The sequence below is a fragment of the Syngnathus acus genome, chromosome 5 (assembly GCF_901709675.1).
Source record: "Syngnathus acus chromosome 5, fSynAcu1.2, whole genome shotgun sequence".
Taxonomy (NCBI): Eukaryota; Metazoa; Chordata; class Actinopteri; order Syngnathiformes; family Syngnathidae; genus Syngnathus; species Syngnathus acus.
Window position 1 is genome coordinate 8,431,252 of NC_051091.1, and position 16,743 is coordinate 8,447,994.

Sequence of the window (16,743 nt, forward strand, 5' to 3'; positions counted from 1 at the left end):
AACATTGTGACACCTCACCTGAGGTTCTCGACTGCTGCTCCCCGCCTCTCCACCTGTAGCATATCCCGCCGACGCTCCGTGTCTGCGGTGCGCCACAGCTTTCATACAACTCGTCTGGAGGAGAGCGTCAAGACTGCAAAAGTTTTTGTTTTTTTTCTCGGTTACTGGGACAGCTTTGCTTGGTACAGCCTCAACACAAGCACCAACATCAGGGGCGGCGGAAGAACAGTTGAGACTTGTTCGGATGCCTAAAGGGGACTGCTGATTTTTCTCCTATCTGGAGTCAGCCTCCTCCTTTTTTTTGCCCTTTGTCCCACCCTGCCGCATGTGCCGGAGCTGCTGGAATACATGAAAGTGGATCAAAATGACTTCCTGCCTCCGTCAGGATTGGTTAAGAGACTCACCGATGTAGATCAAAACTGATTGTGGATTCAAACCTGCACTCAGATAAAAAGAACACAGCTTCAGGAGTACAATGACTCCAATTAACAGGAAAACCAATTAAGGTGAATTGCAATTTCCTCAAACTTCAATCAATATCCTAACAGTGAATTTGTTAGCTTTACCTGACCCACACTTGATCAGAATTTGACCTAATTACACAAAATTTGCATAAAGCAGTCATCACCGGTGCCCACCTGTAATTTCAAAATCGGCACCACAAATGACAGCCTACAAAATGATCGTCAACATAAATCAGTACCTTTCCCAAATAGATTCAATAAAAGTGTGTGGTTATAGTTCTCCAAGGGCGTAAACAGGCAGACTGAGAGGGGCCTGGAGAAATCAGTGTTCGGCAGATGTGAATGGGCGCTCTTATAAAAGCCATCTTGCGGCCCTCATGTTCTCCAGACGAGTCTTTATGAGCCTGCGTCGGGATAGTAAAGCGCAATGGGTGGATCTGCTTCCATCATCACTTTGCACACAACATTCCATCTCCGATCCGCAGTTTAGCAACTTCAATGCATTCTATTAGTCTGCTGGAGGTGAAGAACATGGTGTACTCATTAAGGTGCTGCTATGCGTCACCATGTGGTGGACTTCTAGTCATTTTCTTTTCCACTTGATAAACACATTGTTGTGTGAATGGATTTTGGGTTAGGGTTCCCGTTGTTATCCAGAGGGACCTTAGATGCTTCCTCCCTAGTGATGTTTTTCGAATCAAGTTTTTTCTTGTGCAGCTCGGGTCATGCTTTTTATGTTGTTCTGTAAATAGCGTCTGTCCTGATGAGTAACAGCAGGCGCGCAGTTGCTTTCCTCCATGACAGTAGCTGGGGAGAAAAGAAGCCTTTAACAGTCAAGTTAATGATGATCATCTGACAAAGTAAAAGATGGCCATGAGTTGTGAAAACTAAAAGGTTGTCACATCCAGCAATTTGACTTTTTAACCTTTTGTCCCTAGTGACAGTCAACTTCTACTCTGTCATTATCTAGTTTGAACTTTTCTACCTTGAAAGTGAGATTCCAATATAGTTCTCACTTGTCTGGCCAGGTAATTTATTTAAAAAAAATTGTTGTTATTGTTCTGCTATTACAGTTTTTATTGTGTCACTTAAAACAAAAATTGCCTGAAATATTTTTTTCAAATTTCAAAATAAAATAATTTGCCATTATAAGGTAGTCATTCAATTGGTATCAGTCCAGTGTAGACACTCTTGTTCACAAACTAATTCTACCTGCAGACTTCACAATCTCATTCATTCATCCCAACTTGCTGTCCGAACACGTCAGCTTGAAAATACAAACATAAACCTCGACAGCCATGACATTCCATTTTGGCAATGTATACATAAAGGTTTTATTGTGCATAAGTATATCACAAATGATGATTTATTGCCGCACTTAAAGCTGTTTGAAGTGAATGTTTGCAGTGCGCCCGTTTTGACCTGCAGTGGAAACAATGAGAAGGCAGCATCTGACATTAATAGAGAGCTTCTCAAAACAATGCGCTTGCACTAGCGTGTCTGAACACACTAAAGATGAACATATGGCTCTGTGCGTCGGGCGTGATTCATCATTCATCACTTGGGGGAGGGACGTTCTTTTCCTCACTAATAGCAATGCTGGTAGAGTGTCAACACTGATCAAAGAATGTAAATAAGAGAGAAATATTTAGGAAAGACAGAATGTGCTTGTATAGTGTCGTCAACATTGCTTGCAGATGTAGAAAAAAAATCGGACGCATTTGCCATATTTGGAATTTTGGCCATGCAGGTTAATACTTACCTTTGCAGCCCTCGTAAAAACAAAGTCTCAGGAACAAGTGGCTCGAAAGGCTTTCAAGAGCAAAATGATTGACAGTGGGCGTGGCTGCACATAATTGGTAAATTGCTATTGGTAGGTCCCGGAGCATGTTATTTTTATTTATTTTTTTCACTAAAACATACCTGCGTAAATTAGCTGCCCTGCAGTATATGCATGAAAACTGGCTTTTGAAAAGTGCCAAATAAATTCATCAACCATTCACACTTTGAAAAGCTTCAATTAAACACAAAAGAAAGAATGATAAAATACCGAAACAGGAGTTGTTAATGGCGTTGGACCATGCTTGTGAGATATACAGCTTCACCAGCAGAGGGAGACACACGACAATGATACCACTGAATTTGAATTCTTGACCCCTTAAACCTGAAAACATTTGAAGACTAAGACAGACTAAATAAATAAATAAATAAATAAATAAATAAATGCTCATGTTCGAACAATACAAAGATTCTTCTTACAAAGAATAGTAAGCATTAAATTAAATATGAATCCAATTGATTTATTAGGTGATCAATATTTGGTGGAGTTTCAGTTACTCAGCATCAAGAGTTCTCCGCTCACTGTTGAACCACTACTGCATACTTTGACTGTGTTTTCACTTTTCACCCTTCAGGGTCACCCCCATGCTCAGACCTGTCAGTGACACAATGAATAAATGGAGCCTAATGCTTTGCCCCCCCGTCCTCCCAGTCCGGGTTATTAACGCATCATTATGTCGCATGTTTACAGTGCCTAAACACACAACTGATAATCAAGCAGCCGCTGCGCTTTTATCGGTGAAGAGGAAGAGCAGATGAATAGACAGATACACAGCCATTGATTAGTCTTTCTTTCAACATGCTTATAAATAAGCTCCACAGAAAGAAATGCAACAAATACTGAAAGGCTTTCCTCATCAGTCATGAGAGCGCTGTTCTGTCTTCAAGGATGCAGTGAATGGACTCCAGCCTAGTCTTTTGAGGACATAATTACACAGCAGCCCTCCATGTTGGATGGGCTGTATGCACTGCTTACATAGATTGGACATGATGGACATTTCCTTCAATGGAAGTTCTTGTCTGTCTGGTGAGCTAGCTGGAGAGAAGATGCACAGTGATAGATGACCAGGACTGAATCTGAATGGGATGGGAATGCAGATTTTCTGAATAATTGGAGTGCATTTAGTTGTTGTAGTGGGATTACTGTGTTAGCAGAGTATAAAATGCCTTTTGAAATTCATATACGAGGAAAGTGTCAGTGCGACAGTGCGTCAACAATAATGTACTTGTGTTTTTGGAGTGATGCCCTGCGGCTATATCGCTAAGTGATCTGTTAGATTACAAAGCACAACCAGTTTTGTGCATGATACTTCTCAGTTTAGGAATTCCAGGTGGAGTCTTTTGATGTGTTACAGTTTCAGTGTGTGTGTCCGTACTTGTCTGAGTTGCATAAACAACCTCGGTCTTGTTCAACGTATTTCTTCCTACCTTCGTGGCCTTCCATCTGCTCTTGTTTGTCTAAAGTCGCTCTGCTTACTTGGCAAACACACTCTGTTTTCTCGAGTGACTTTTTGTCACCCTGTCACACTCCTGCCCTGACCCTCACACACACACACTTGTCTAACATGTGCAAACTGACGTTTTGCTACAAAAAAGCAAGCGTGCCAAATTTATGGATGGATGGATGGACGGACGGATTGATTGGAGGGCTATTGAGGATGGGAGTGGGGGGGGATACAAATGTGTATATAAAAGCCAGTAAAAATGTCCTGATGTTTGTAGCATCTGCCTGATCTGTTCTTCACATTGATGTCTATGTGTGGAGCTGCAGGGGCCTGGCACCCATCACACACAGGAAACAGGCCCTGGCGCTTAAGACACAGGAAGTGCAGTACACACAGGAAACAGTGCCTCAACTTTTCGTGCACGTCTCACTCCTCCATCCCACTGCCTCCTCGCATCCTAAAAGAGGTCCGCCGGGCTATCCGCCACACGCCACATCTGACAAACTGCTTCATTTCTCAACAGTGCTTCCAGTCTCACTCACCCAACATCCCCGGAGCCAAATCTGGTGTTTGGGTCTCTGGGTTCAACTCTGAGGTCAACACGGAATGATCAAGACTTTGAAGATTAATACGCAAGCACCATATGTTTCTTCTTCAGGCGTAGTAACCTAGCTAAAAACTTGAAAGCTCAGTTAAATTCAAAACAAATCAATAATTCTCAATATAGCTCACAGACTAATTGATGCTCACAATCAAAATTGCCTGAAATGCAAAAAAACTGCAGTTTGGTTCACCCATGGAAGATGAAATCTGATATAAAAAAAAAAAAAGTGATAGATGTGAAAAAGTGAGGGTGAGTCGTCATGTCTGATGAGACTTCTTTGATTTGCGTGTGCTTCAAAAGAAAAGATGGATGAGGCGTTTCATGTGAGGGAAGATCAGCCAATTGTTCTGACACTTGGAGCTGCCACTTAATTGAAAACCGACTCCCGGACTTTCAGCCCCGTCTGCCCTCATCGGCTCCCCTGAGGTGGGGGGGCGACCTCTTTGGCCGAGCCCCGATGACCTCGCGTCGAGGCCAGCTCGTATGATTGATACTCACCTGGCTTTCATTAGCTGTCAATCAACACGCTCCTCACCCAGGCCAGGGAATAAATCTGAGCAGTTCATGGATTTTAATCAGACGAATATTAAAGCTATGGAAATCATGATCATATGGCTTTCCATAAGAAAAATTTAGTTTCCAAATGTCTAAAAGGATTTCAATCATTGCGCAAGGTTTCGCTTCCTTCTATCTGAATCTGTCAAATGATCGGTTCTCCTAAAAGCTCCTCATCTGTTGCTGTATTGTGTTACTCCAAACTGCCTTAGCTAACATGTGTTCAGAACAGCATACAGATGGACCCATGAGCTGTATGAATAGGAATGATCGAGACGATTACACACACACACGCACACGCGCACACACACTCTGGAAAAAGTGTGCGGTCGCAAGTCTCCCGAGTGCTCATTTTTCCACATGTTGAATGTTGGATTTGCTCCACTCGCAGCACGTTTTATGGCAATGACAGTAGCCGAATGTAAATCAGTGCTCACGGCGAGCGATCAAGCGTGTCCACTCTGACCTTCCACTGCGCGTCAAGTTATTCCACGCAGCACCTCACAGCAGTGACCACTGGGGCTCCCAGCGTCTGCACGGCTCGTTGATCTCCACGGGCCTAATGAGCCAAGAAGGAAAGAAGCGGTCTTAACAGGGCCATTACACTCCCAACAAGACTTTGGCTTTACACCCTGGCAATATAACACACCTTGAAAAATCACCCCGTGAAACCTTGATCTCTCGGTTTTAAATAAGTCAACATGGAAATGGAACCTTGCGGGGCGGCATATAAACATATTTGATAGACAGCAGCGAAGGACAACCGACCGCAAATGAATGAATGATGACGGCGGGTTCAAGGTATTCACTGTACAAATAAAAGCTTAGCACAAGTTAGAAGCATTAAACCGAGCATGATTATCTAGCTTGCTATGCAGTTGTACCTAATAAAGTGGCCTGTCAGCACCTTTTGTCCAAACTGGGCTATATTTACTCATCAAGACTAAAAGAAGAGAGAACAACACACCTTTCATTAGTAACACAGTGGGTGCCAGATGAAGGCGGGTCAGGTGGGCCCTTGGGGGGCCCTAAATCAAAAGGTTAACTGCCTTGCAAAGTGCTGTATGTCATAAAAGTGGGCATTGTTAGGAAAATGTCACCATTGTTTGCTAAAACTGTCATGATGTTTGCACTGCCCCCCCAGGGTAGATATTTGTGGAACCAGATTTGTTGAATTAGTACCAATGTTGCATTATGATTTCCTGCAATAAGCAGAACTCATCTCACTGGGAAAGCCATCAATATATTGTCCAATCTTGTTTCAAATATAAAATGGTCAAATTATCCGACCTCAACTTCGGAAGGCAAATCCTACCAAGTGAAGCAAATTAGAGAGTGTGAGTATCGGAGGAACTGATTTAAAGTGCAGCCTGTCACATCCTCCGGCTGAGTATGTTGTGGTATGCGGTGGGTATGAGGAAAGTGCCTCCCCTGGGAAATATTGTGTTACAGCTGCTGCTTTTTAGATCACAACCGGGATTCGGCAATGTTGCTTTGGATCAGCAGCGGATCAGGCAGGGCGAGTACTGAGGTCACATTTGGATAACGTTCCCTTCCTCGCTTTCCTGCCAGTATTTGGATCGTACCGCACGCGTCAACATGTACCGACTTGTTTGCATTTACTGTGATTTCAAAAGTTAAATTACACTATAGTTTTGTTCCTCAGCACACTGATTTTTTTCCCTGTATTTTAAAATATTTTATAATATTATTATATTTTAATATTGACTATTTATGGGTCCCAATTGTCATGGTCGACTGTACAGTAAATCAACAAGTTGATTGATCCATCTGATTGAATCTGCTAACTATGAAGTGACTTGACAAACTAAAACAACATTCCACAACTTCGGCAACCTCTAATTCAATCTGCAAACCAAGTTGATGAGTTTAGTTTTGGGTTCTGAGCAGAGACAAAAAGGGAGGTGCAGTAGCTGCGCGGTCATACCTCGCATGCTTGCTTTGAGCCGAGGGTTGTTTCCTGCTTTTGCAGGAAACACTCATATTGGAAACAGATTTCCTGCAACGCGTGATTGAAGCCAAAGTCCGAGTGAGAGCAGCCCGCACGTATAAACAGATGAAGGCCTTTAGGGAGACAGCAGCGCCCCCCCTCCCCCTTCTAGAGTTAAATGCTGTTTCCTTCATTATTTGTGCACTTTTACAAGTCCATATTTTCTCTCCTGCTTTTCCTCCTCCTCACTCAGGGGTTCATGTTTCACTGTTTGGCTTTACAAATGTCAACATGCCTGGGCTGAGGAGGTCTACCAGCCACGTTGGTATACAGCGAAAAAAAAACCGAGCAGAGTCTCGGTGAGATCGACTAGCTGGGGCCCAAACGTAAATACGCCATGCGACACACATTCACACTCGCTTTTAAACACTCAAGGGGAGGAAGTTATCGTCTACGTGTCACCGTACAAGCAGACGCTCATCTGTTGAGTGTATAAAAGTGTCAGGAGAAAGCCCGGGTGACCCTGGACTCAACCCAAACAGATTTTGCGCCGAGCGCAGCTTGCAGAAAGACACGTCGGGCATCTGCGCATGCAGGAACAAGGATGCATTCTTTAGGACGTCCTTATTTGTATTGCTAAGACCTGAGGGCAGAACGTGCATGCCTCAACTTCATCTGTGAGTTCTCGCTGAATTTTTAATCAGTTTCGCCATTAGGGAAACGTAAGTTGCTTGACGCAACACAACTCTCGTCGGCATGCAGAGCAGCTGCAGGTACATCAGCCGGTAGCCTCGACCATCCCTCACAGGGGCTGTAAAGCCGGGATTACCATGGTGATAACCTTCAGGTCAAAGGAAGTGTGCCAGGGCCGGCCGGGACCCCCCACACTGCAAGCAGCGCATGGAAATGAAGCCATCTAATTTGATATTAGACATCTGTCTGCATCAATTCCATGTGCAGGGTCTGCTTTGAAATCATCTGCGACTCAATTGAGCAGAAATGAAAATAGATTGGGGGATGATTTCAAAATGGAGCATTCCTCATCTCCCCCCCCCCCCCCCTCCCTTTGTCCTAATGTGTTGGTGGGCCTCATCTTACCTTCCAGGTGGAGGTATCCTAGCAACCTGGCATGAGCTGTTCCTGCAGGCAGATGCGGGTACGCACAACATCCGCCTTCCCTAGCATTTCAATGAATCAAAACATCATCTGTTTTTCCTACCGGGCTATGTTTTAATTAAACACACTCCTCGTGATGTCCCCATGTTGCTACACGTGCAACAAGCCACTGAGGACAGACAGAAACTGTGCCAAAGACTACGAAAAGGGAAAGAAAAGTTTTCCATGTATGTCGTGTGTTGTTTTGGAATCATATTTTACTCCAAGGAGAAGGACGCTGCCAAAGAACATTTCTGGACAGTTTCAGTGCGTGCGCTGTGACCTTAAGCAGGGAGAGAACGTCCTCTCTACGTTCCTGGAGCTTCCCCAAGTCTATATTTGAGCATCGAAACCTCCTCTGGTGCTTTAGTTTGGGTTGACTTTGGATGGTTTGTCTTGGCAAAGGCTCGCTGATTAAAATGGGAGAGGAATAGAACACGCCGGATCGTCAAATTGGCTCTGTGGCATGCGCAGGCTGAATTTTTAGGGTCGGAAATGCTTTATGACAAATTTCCATTTACTGCTTTGAATGTGTGTAACTTTTTACCGCACTTCCTATTTTCGTTCCTTGTCTTTATCCACCAAGCCATCTTTCTTTCCATCATGCTGATAGCGCATCGAGTTGATCTAATTGTGCAACCGATGTTGGCACTTGGGAAGTGAGACTGCTGCACGGAGAATTCTAGCACCTTTTAGCTAACACCTGTAATGAGGTGTTTGCAAGTTGCACCTGGGTCACGTCCATTGCGTTTTTTGATGAATAGATTCAATCAGACTGGCTTTTAACGTGCATTGTTGATCCCTTGAGTTCAGCTCTTTTTAGCTATTAAGATCTAATTTGGGACAAATGTTACATCTTTGGCAGAGGTCGTCATTCTCCGAGTGACTGTAGCATTTTAATTTGCATTGATTTAGTAAATGCCATTGCATCGGCCTGGCCTGGACTATTCTCGAATGAATTAGAGAGAGGTGGAGCAGGCTTTTTTTTTTTTTTTTTTGCAATCTGCTGCCAATTATCAGTGTGAAGGTGATTACCTCACGGCACACCATGAGGTGTGAGAAAACACGGAAATGCTGAAACGGGACACTGTTCAGATGAGCTGGAGAACATCTGTGATTCACTCAAGAAAATTAGAATTGAGGCTAGCTTGTTTCCCAGATGATGGTGCCAAAGTGGGTTTTACAAAGAATGCTGAAGGTTCATTAGGAGTTTGGGGTGGGGGAAGCAAACACTTCTAATTAAGTTTAGGCCAGATTCGATTTAAGTCAGAGGAGAAGCATTTCCTCCAGCAACTGTTTGAAAAAGACTTGTCTTCATGCAATTTTCAAAGTGTCTTAAACAGAATAAGCAGATGTAGTTTTATGCTCCCTCTAATACTTTGTGATTAGCTTGTGCTATGGGGTGTGTTAACTCAATTCTTTTTTCTCCCAGATTTGCTCATAAAATGGTCAGGGCAGGCAATCGTAAAATAAAAATAAAAAAACTGTCCTTTATTTACACTTGATATTTTATTCTATTAGCCAATCAGGAAACTTACCTGAAGCTTTTGCCAGCCACAGTGTAACAAATTAAGTGCTTGTATAAAGTGTCTCACAAGTCGTTCACCACAATAAAAAATGACCAGAAAAATGTTCTGATAAGCCACAGCTGATAAGTCACCATGCTCCATATATGGCCCTTGCCGAGAAAGTGAAGCCATTCCGCGTCTCCCTCGCAGTTGTTTGGACAAGTTGCTGTAAACGTCTTCCCATAGGGAGGACTAGTCAAAATTAACTGCGCTCTTTAAAGTCAACAGCTCCCATTGCCTTTCTGCCTTTCTCCTTATATAGCCTCAAATTGCTCGTTTTGTTTGGCTGCAGCGTTACATTTCCCGCAGGGGTGGTGGACGGTGGGTGAACCCCTCAGAGAGGACATCACCGGAGGCAGACGAGGTCACTGGCTGCAGGCGCCTTTTAGTAGTAATGGATCCCCCCTTTGTCTTTGTGAGAGCCCCTTTGTTTTTGACTCTCGATATTGTCACACTCTTCTCTGAAATGATCAGCAGCACATTGTGCAGCCACATAGAGGAACGGTCTGTCACGGGTGACCCTTATTGATCTTACGCCAGCTACCGTGACATCTGCTCAGCACAAATTGAGAAGTTTCATGTACAAATGTTGGCTACTCATTGTGCTGGGCTGTTGTAAAACTAATTCTGTCACTGGTTGTTAACAAGGCTGCTTTGTTTAATGGCCCGAGCACCATAAACAGGACACGGTCAGACTTGGCCATGTCAGTAGAAGTTTAGCAAATATGACACATGTGATGCTTTAAAATGTTATTTTTCACAATGTTGTCATCTTGATGTAAATAAAAATCTATGTATTTTTTTTTTACAAGGCTATCTAGATTTGCCCAAAGGGTCAAGAGGAGCCACGCTTCCTGTCCCCCGGCTCACGGATACCCCTCCGACTGTTTTACTGGTTCTCTCCTTCTTCCGATTTATCATCTCAGCCATTGATGTAGCCTCTAAACCATTAAAGACCAAAGAGTATCACCCCAAACCAGATGTTTGGCCCTAACCAAGTGCAATGTGGCAGCCATGCATACAAAGTCCACGACAGACTGATGAGCTGATCATAAAGCAGTGCACCTAGAAGACGCCTGTTTTTAATTTGAACAAGCCTATCATCACACAGGATACGGTACATTACAAACTGAGATATGAGGTGAGTGATGTCAGGTCTCTGGTGAATAAACATCTTCATTCCCCCTTTTTGTATATGATGGAATGCACCCCAAAGACTTAGAAACTCACAATTGACAATAAAACACATTGAAAAATGTAAAGTCCAACAGTTCACTTGTCAGGCAAAATGGATTTTATTTTTTCATGATTCGTTGGACATGTCATGCAAGAAAACTCATCTTTCCGTCACAGCCTATCTAGCTCCTTCTCTTTACTTGGCTGAGGCATTCTTTTATTTTATTTTTTCTTCCTAGATTAGTGGCTAAACGATCATCTATAAATGTATTGAATGTTTAGGTTCTTTTTGTGGGAATGCACTGTCAGCAATTTCCAAGTGGGCAATCATTTTAAATCTCAAATATATCATCTATATATGTACCACCATTTGAGGACAATGACAGAATAAAGCATAGTTCATATAGTATGTAATTTAGCTGTCAGAGGCGAGAATGCACAGGCTGTTTGGAGTTATTTTAAGGTCTGGCGAGCTTTTCTTGCATACGACTTTAGGTTTGATGGTCCCTAGAGGAAATACAGGCTGAGTGTGGCGTCTGCTACGGCCAGATGGAGCTCCTGCACAACCAGGATGAAGAATTTCGGGGGGGTAGATGTGATGGCCTGTGCTCTGTTACGGTTGGCAAGTTTCTGTTACCAATCAGATTTGGAAAGCAACGAAAACGACAATTTTCTCCCGAGTGGAATTTTGCCCTCTTTGTTTGCAGGAAACATTTTTATGACTTGGCTTGAGGGGAAGAGGACATAAATACTTTGAAAACCCTCGGCTGTGAAACTCCTATGATAAACCATAATGACGTCACGATTTCATATCTGGAATGCGAGTGTAACTTTTTTTCCTCAGAATGGAAATTTGAGATTTAAGGAAAAAGTGACCACAAATTCAACAGAAATATAAAGAGTTGCTAACAATATTATCGAAACCAAAAAGTATTGCTTTATCTTGGGGCTTCCAGTAGAGCTGTATTGTCAATAGTCTAAAGTCAAACATCCCAGAAGTTCAAGATAAAAAGATAAAATACGCCTTTAATGTTGCAAACGGAGTCATTCCTGGCACCCCCACATAATATCTGCCTATTGCTCACGTTTTTATTCAACAAGATAATCCTGCCTGAAATCAAACACAACTGGACAATCTAAAAAAAAAATCCTGTCAGCTAATTACATTCATGTTAGTCCTCTCTCATTAATGTCTTTGCCAAGCTACAGCAATAATTCAACAAAACTGCGCACGTAATCATATTTAGCATAGCAGAGTGCGTCATCACGGTTAGCTCGGAATGACCAGTTATCTTTTCGATACATTTCATCCCTCATTGATGTGGCCTCTGTCCACCACATTGGCTTCACTTGAGGTTTTCCTGTTTGTATCTTTGCGCTGTTCCCACCAGTAGAAGCATCAACACACACTGTAAATCATTTATATATAGATGTGTAAACCTCAAGTATGGTTTGAGTGCTTTCATTTCTATTTAGTTTGAATGAGGTGAAAGTTAAATCTCAATAGTGATCATGTATACACAACTTTTACATGTTAGGATTTCTCTATCCTGTGTTTGAGAGGAAAAAAAAATCACCCCCACAATAATAATTTGGCAGAATCTTTTGTAGTGTACCTAATGCGGTAACTTGGAGCGTATCATTTGGATACGTAATGACATCTGTGTGACACCATTGTGTTTGGGTGCTGACTAGTCACGAGGGTGTAACGAGGTGACAGAACTCCACAATGAAGTCATTACACAACATGGGGAGCTTGTGATGTAAAAGTTGTGTTCACAATATGGCTACAAAAGTAGGTCAACATCAGTCATTTACATCCAGAACATAAAAAGGGCTTGTTTGGTGGCTTTTTTTTTTTTCGCGTTCGATTTTGACCAATGATTGTAAGTAACGGTGACAGTAACCGCACCAAAAAGGTAAATACTTCGCTCTAGCCATCCTTCCTCATATGACAGGCACCATTAACGTGTTAGATCAGTTTCTTTAGTCAGATGAGACCAATCAGCAGACAAAAGTCCCTTTGTGTTTCTTTCCATTTACTTCTGACCCCAATAGCTAAGCACAAGACCAATTGACAGGGTCCACTTTTTGGAAAAATCACAGCGGATACAGACGGCATGTAACACTACAGTGGAATATCCATAAATCATTGTAATAATATAAAATTGTCCATGCATATGCACAATGAATATAAAAAGTCCACACATGACCAACTCATGACTGACATGTCGCCCAGACTTGCAAACACGAGCCAACGATAGAGGTAATGAAATCCTGGATGGCCTTAAACTCCAAGCCAGACATTTTATTGTAGGTCCCAAAAAGTCAAAAGGACGTCTGGTAGTACTAGAGGTACTAAAAGTATTAGTCGAGACAAAGTGCACACTGTTTTCGGCGTGTTAAAAAAAACGTTGAGGTCGGGTTCGACACTCAAGATTTAATATTTGACCCAATCAGCGCTGGTCAGCCGCTCATGCATGGAGCATTTAGAACCGACAGCTGTGTTTAAAATCAATAGTCGTCCAGGTGCTGTGGAGAAGACCATCTGGTGCTTGCTAGCTAGCCCACCTCCACGGGGCTTTGTTGACACAGAGGACCATGAGCAGCTTGCACCTCGCTACCAGACAGAAACTTTTACCTTCACTAAAGTCACATGCTGCAGTGGAGGCTTTGCTTGCTGCTGGTAGTCAGGCAGCATCAATCAGCATTAGGAGAGGGAATATATTTTTAAAGTTGGAATTTGGGATACTGATTTAATTTTGAAATAAAATGCATTCATTTGTTAAAGTGATGGTCCTTTCACAGTTGCCTTGGTTATTCACAATAAATATTATTGAACGTTTTATTCAATTTACATATATAGCTGTTTTAGTAATGGCAGTAACATTTTGCCATTTCTTTATTTTATTTTATTTCATTTAATTTCACTTTATTTTATTTTAATTTTATTTATTTTTAGCTCTGTGGAGCAGTTTTTTTCCATCTTTCACTGTTGGTCATATGACAAAAAAAGAATGTTTAAACAATTGGAATTTGCCAACACGTTCGCTCTGTTTGAAGTTATTAATGTATTGCCACACAATGGTGGAAGCATTTCAGAAGAAGCTTAATCACTATGACTCATGAACATCTGCTTTTAATATCTGGACTGGGGCCACGTTGGTGAAACTGATCCAAGATGCTTCAAACAAGGTTAACAGTGAGGTTAATTCTTTAAAATCACACCACACTTTGTTCATTCTGTCGTTTTGAAGAAGCGAGGGCACACACACACACAGTTTGTGGGCTATCATTAGATAGATTATAATGTGTGTGACCCTCAATCTCTTTTTTCTAGGCATTTTTTGTATTTACACTCAGCCGGCAGGCTCTGGTATTCATCAAGACAAGAGTCGGTCAAACATGCTTCCAAATGATCCATAGACACACGCAGCGTGAGAACGTCGCATGAAGAAGACAAACCAATAGTGTCTCTGTGGGGGGGGGGGGGGGGGCTGACCCAGTTGAGATGCAAATGGTTCAGAGTGAAGAAGAGACGGGGGGATGGGAACAGGAAGTGAGGATGCGAGGACGCAAGAGACGGAGATCTTTGAGGGCATCTTCCAGAGGAGAAGGACGCCATTGTCCCCGAGATCTCGTGTGGGGGACATCATGCCGAGGAGCCTCACAGGAAGTGGGCTTATCAAGGTCACCTCGCTGACCTCAGCTTCCTGCCTGACAGAATGAGCGACTGTGCGGGCTCACAAGCTTTGCTGTGTGACTTGAGTCGCTCTCACGTCCTTAAATTCCCGCTTGGTCACTCGCATGTGTGGCCAATATCCGTCCGATTGCATCATCTCATCCACGGCAGATGTTTTCCTAGCATTGCTTCTATTCGTCATGCTGGGAACTACAGTTTACTTCAGTGTCCATCTTTTTACCTCGATACTCGGATTACCTAAAGATAATAATGCAAATTTATTTTCCCACTTTTAATAATGGGAATTTTCTGAGTCACGATGGCAATTCCTCCCTTCGCAGGAATTGAGTCTTTTGGGTTTTCCACACAGCTCACACTGACTGTAACATTTCGTAAATATATTTTTATCAAGAGGGTAACCCAGAAATTTCTTATCTGGTTTCCGTTTCGATTTCCTATCTTGTTTGTCTGCTTGCCCACACAGGATGAATAATCTGTATGCGCTTTTTATGCCCGAGTAGTTTTTCTGTGTAACAAGGGAGTATGAGCTTCTCCAACTGTGGTTATTTATAGGGTGAGGGATTTTTATTGGAAATGCAGTCAGACGGAAAAAGATTTGAGGGGGGAAGTACAAATTTTCGGCTATTACAATTTGGGATGTTGGATTGAAGCGTCAGAGCTAAGGCCTTGTTGATTACAAACCTACAACATAAATACATATAGGGTCCCTTAATTATTCTTTGCCCATCTTAACATTCACCCTAAAATTATTAAGTAGCCTTCCACCTAAACAAACAGCACTTTATTTTACTTTCACTTTTTAATTAATTTTGCTTGTTGAGTCAAGTTGTGCTTTCCTCCCCGCTCCAGAATGGAAACACTATCAAGTCCTATCTGTCCACCCAACGTTAAGCAGTACACACACGCACACATCCCCGACTTCTTCTCGCAACTCATTTTATCACCAGTGTAACTCCGGAATTACTCATAATGGATTTCCTTGGATATTCGTGGAGGAGTGTGGCCAGGGAAGAAGCCCTTACATTTTAGGATGTAGATCCAGGAAATAAGCCTTATCTCGAGCAACTTGAGTAGAATGCAGTAGAGGAGAGTCCCTATTTATTTATACATATTACATCATTCTCCAAGAACCTTGAAGTAGCCTTCTCTAACAAATACAGTTTTGGTTTTTCACCTCAGAATTTTTTCAGCCACAAATACAGTTTGCCACCAAAGAAACGGAACAGAATTTGTACAGAGGTGACACATTCCTTAAATTTATATACATTTTTTACATTAACGGGACAAGTAGGCTGCATTTGAAGGTAAATTCAAATTGGGTCATCTTCCTTTAAAGGCAGCATAGTGACACTGAAACTCTGTCATTCAGAACAAGGCAGCCTTTGCTCATTACTGACACCTATAGGACTGGAGTAAAGAAATCAACTGTAATTCACCGACATTCATTTATTTATTTATTTAATGAAAAACAAAACAGGTTTTGCAATGAGCTGCGCTCTAGGTCAAACTCTATCCTTCTCTTTCGTGCTTGTTCGGCCTTGGCTCTAGTTTATCTGTGGCGCACGGGCCAGAATCTCTCTCTTGCTCTCTCCCACAGTCGGCGTGTGTGATGCATCCTCTGAGTGCAGTATTTGCAGAGGGGAAAAGCTTACACAGCTTGGACGTGCAGTGAAGGTCATCTTTGTGAGTGATGGCGTGTAGTGGAGAGAAACTTTTTATGAGGACACTTGGGAGAAAGTTGCCACTTTATGGATTGTGACCGCTTGTGTCTATTTTGAGTCAATGTAAACTAGGTGGCAATGTTTATGTGCATGAGGTAGAGAATATTTGTCTTTGCTAAAGAGAGTGTGTGTTTGACTTAGCCGCGCTGCTAGTGTGTGCTTGTGTTAACACACACACGAGGCCAATTTGGTCACTTTACGCTCGTGTCCTCTGACAACAGAGGCATGAAGGAATGCATTTTGTCTCATATGAGGTTTTGGCACCTTAGTTTGTTTGGCAAATTCTCTTTGTGGTGTTTGTTGTAAACAAACTCTGCCTTGCCTTTTTTTTTTTTTCTTTAGCTAGCTGGGGTCTTGTAATGATAAAGAACAGGCCTTGAATACAATACCTGCAGAGACACAACATCTTATTTTTAGACAGTGGAATGAGCATTGCAGTTTTATGGGAAAGTTAATGCAGGAAACTAGAGGGAAAATAGCCTGAGGGCAATTTTTTTTTTTTTTTCCCCTCGTGTTTTTTCTTCACTGTTAGCCAACAGAGAGATGGAGACGAGTCACGGAT

The 16,743-nt window shown here is 42.4% G+C and overlaps 1 protein-coding gene across 3 annotated transcripts in view; it reads right to left on the reverse strand.

Moving 5' to 3' along the window:
- Positions 1-311, reverse strand: part of col7a1 (collagen, type VII, alpha 1) — a 40,013-nt gene extending 39,702 nt beyond the window's left edge. Inside the window, exon 1 of one of the 3 annotated variants that reach the window (XM_037251607.1) lies at positions 19-311. In XM_037251607.1, the coding sequence (XP_037107502.1) occupies positions 19-105 (87 nt within the window). In that variant the 5' untranslated portion in view covers positions 106-311. The remainder of the gene's footprint in view (positions 1-18) is intronic. The other 2 variants (XM_037251609.1, XM_037251608.1) reach the window with 2 other exon arrangements.
- Between the last annotated feature and the right edge of the window lie 16,432 nt (positions 312-16,743).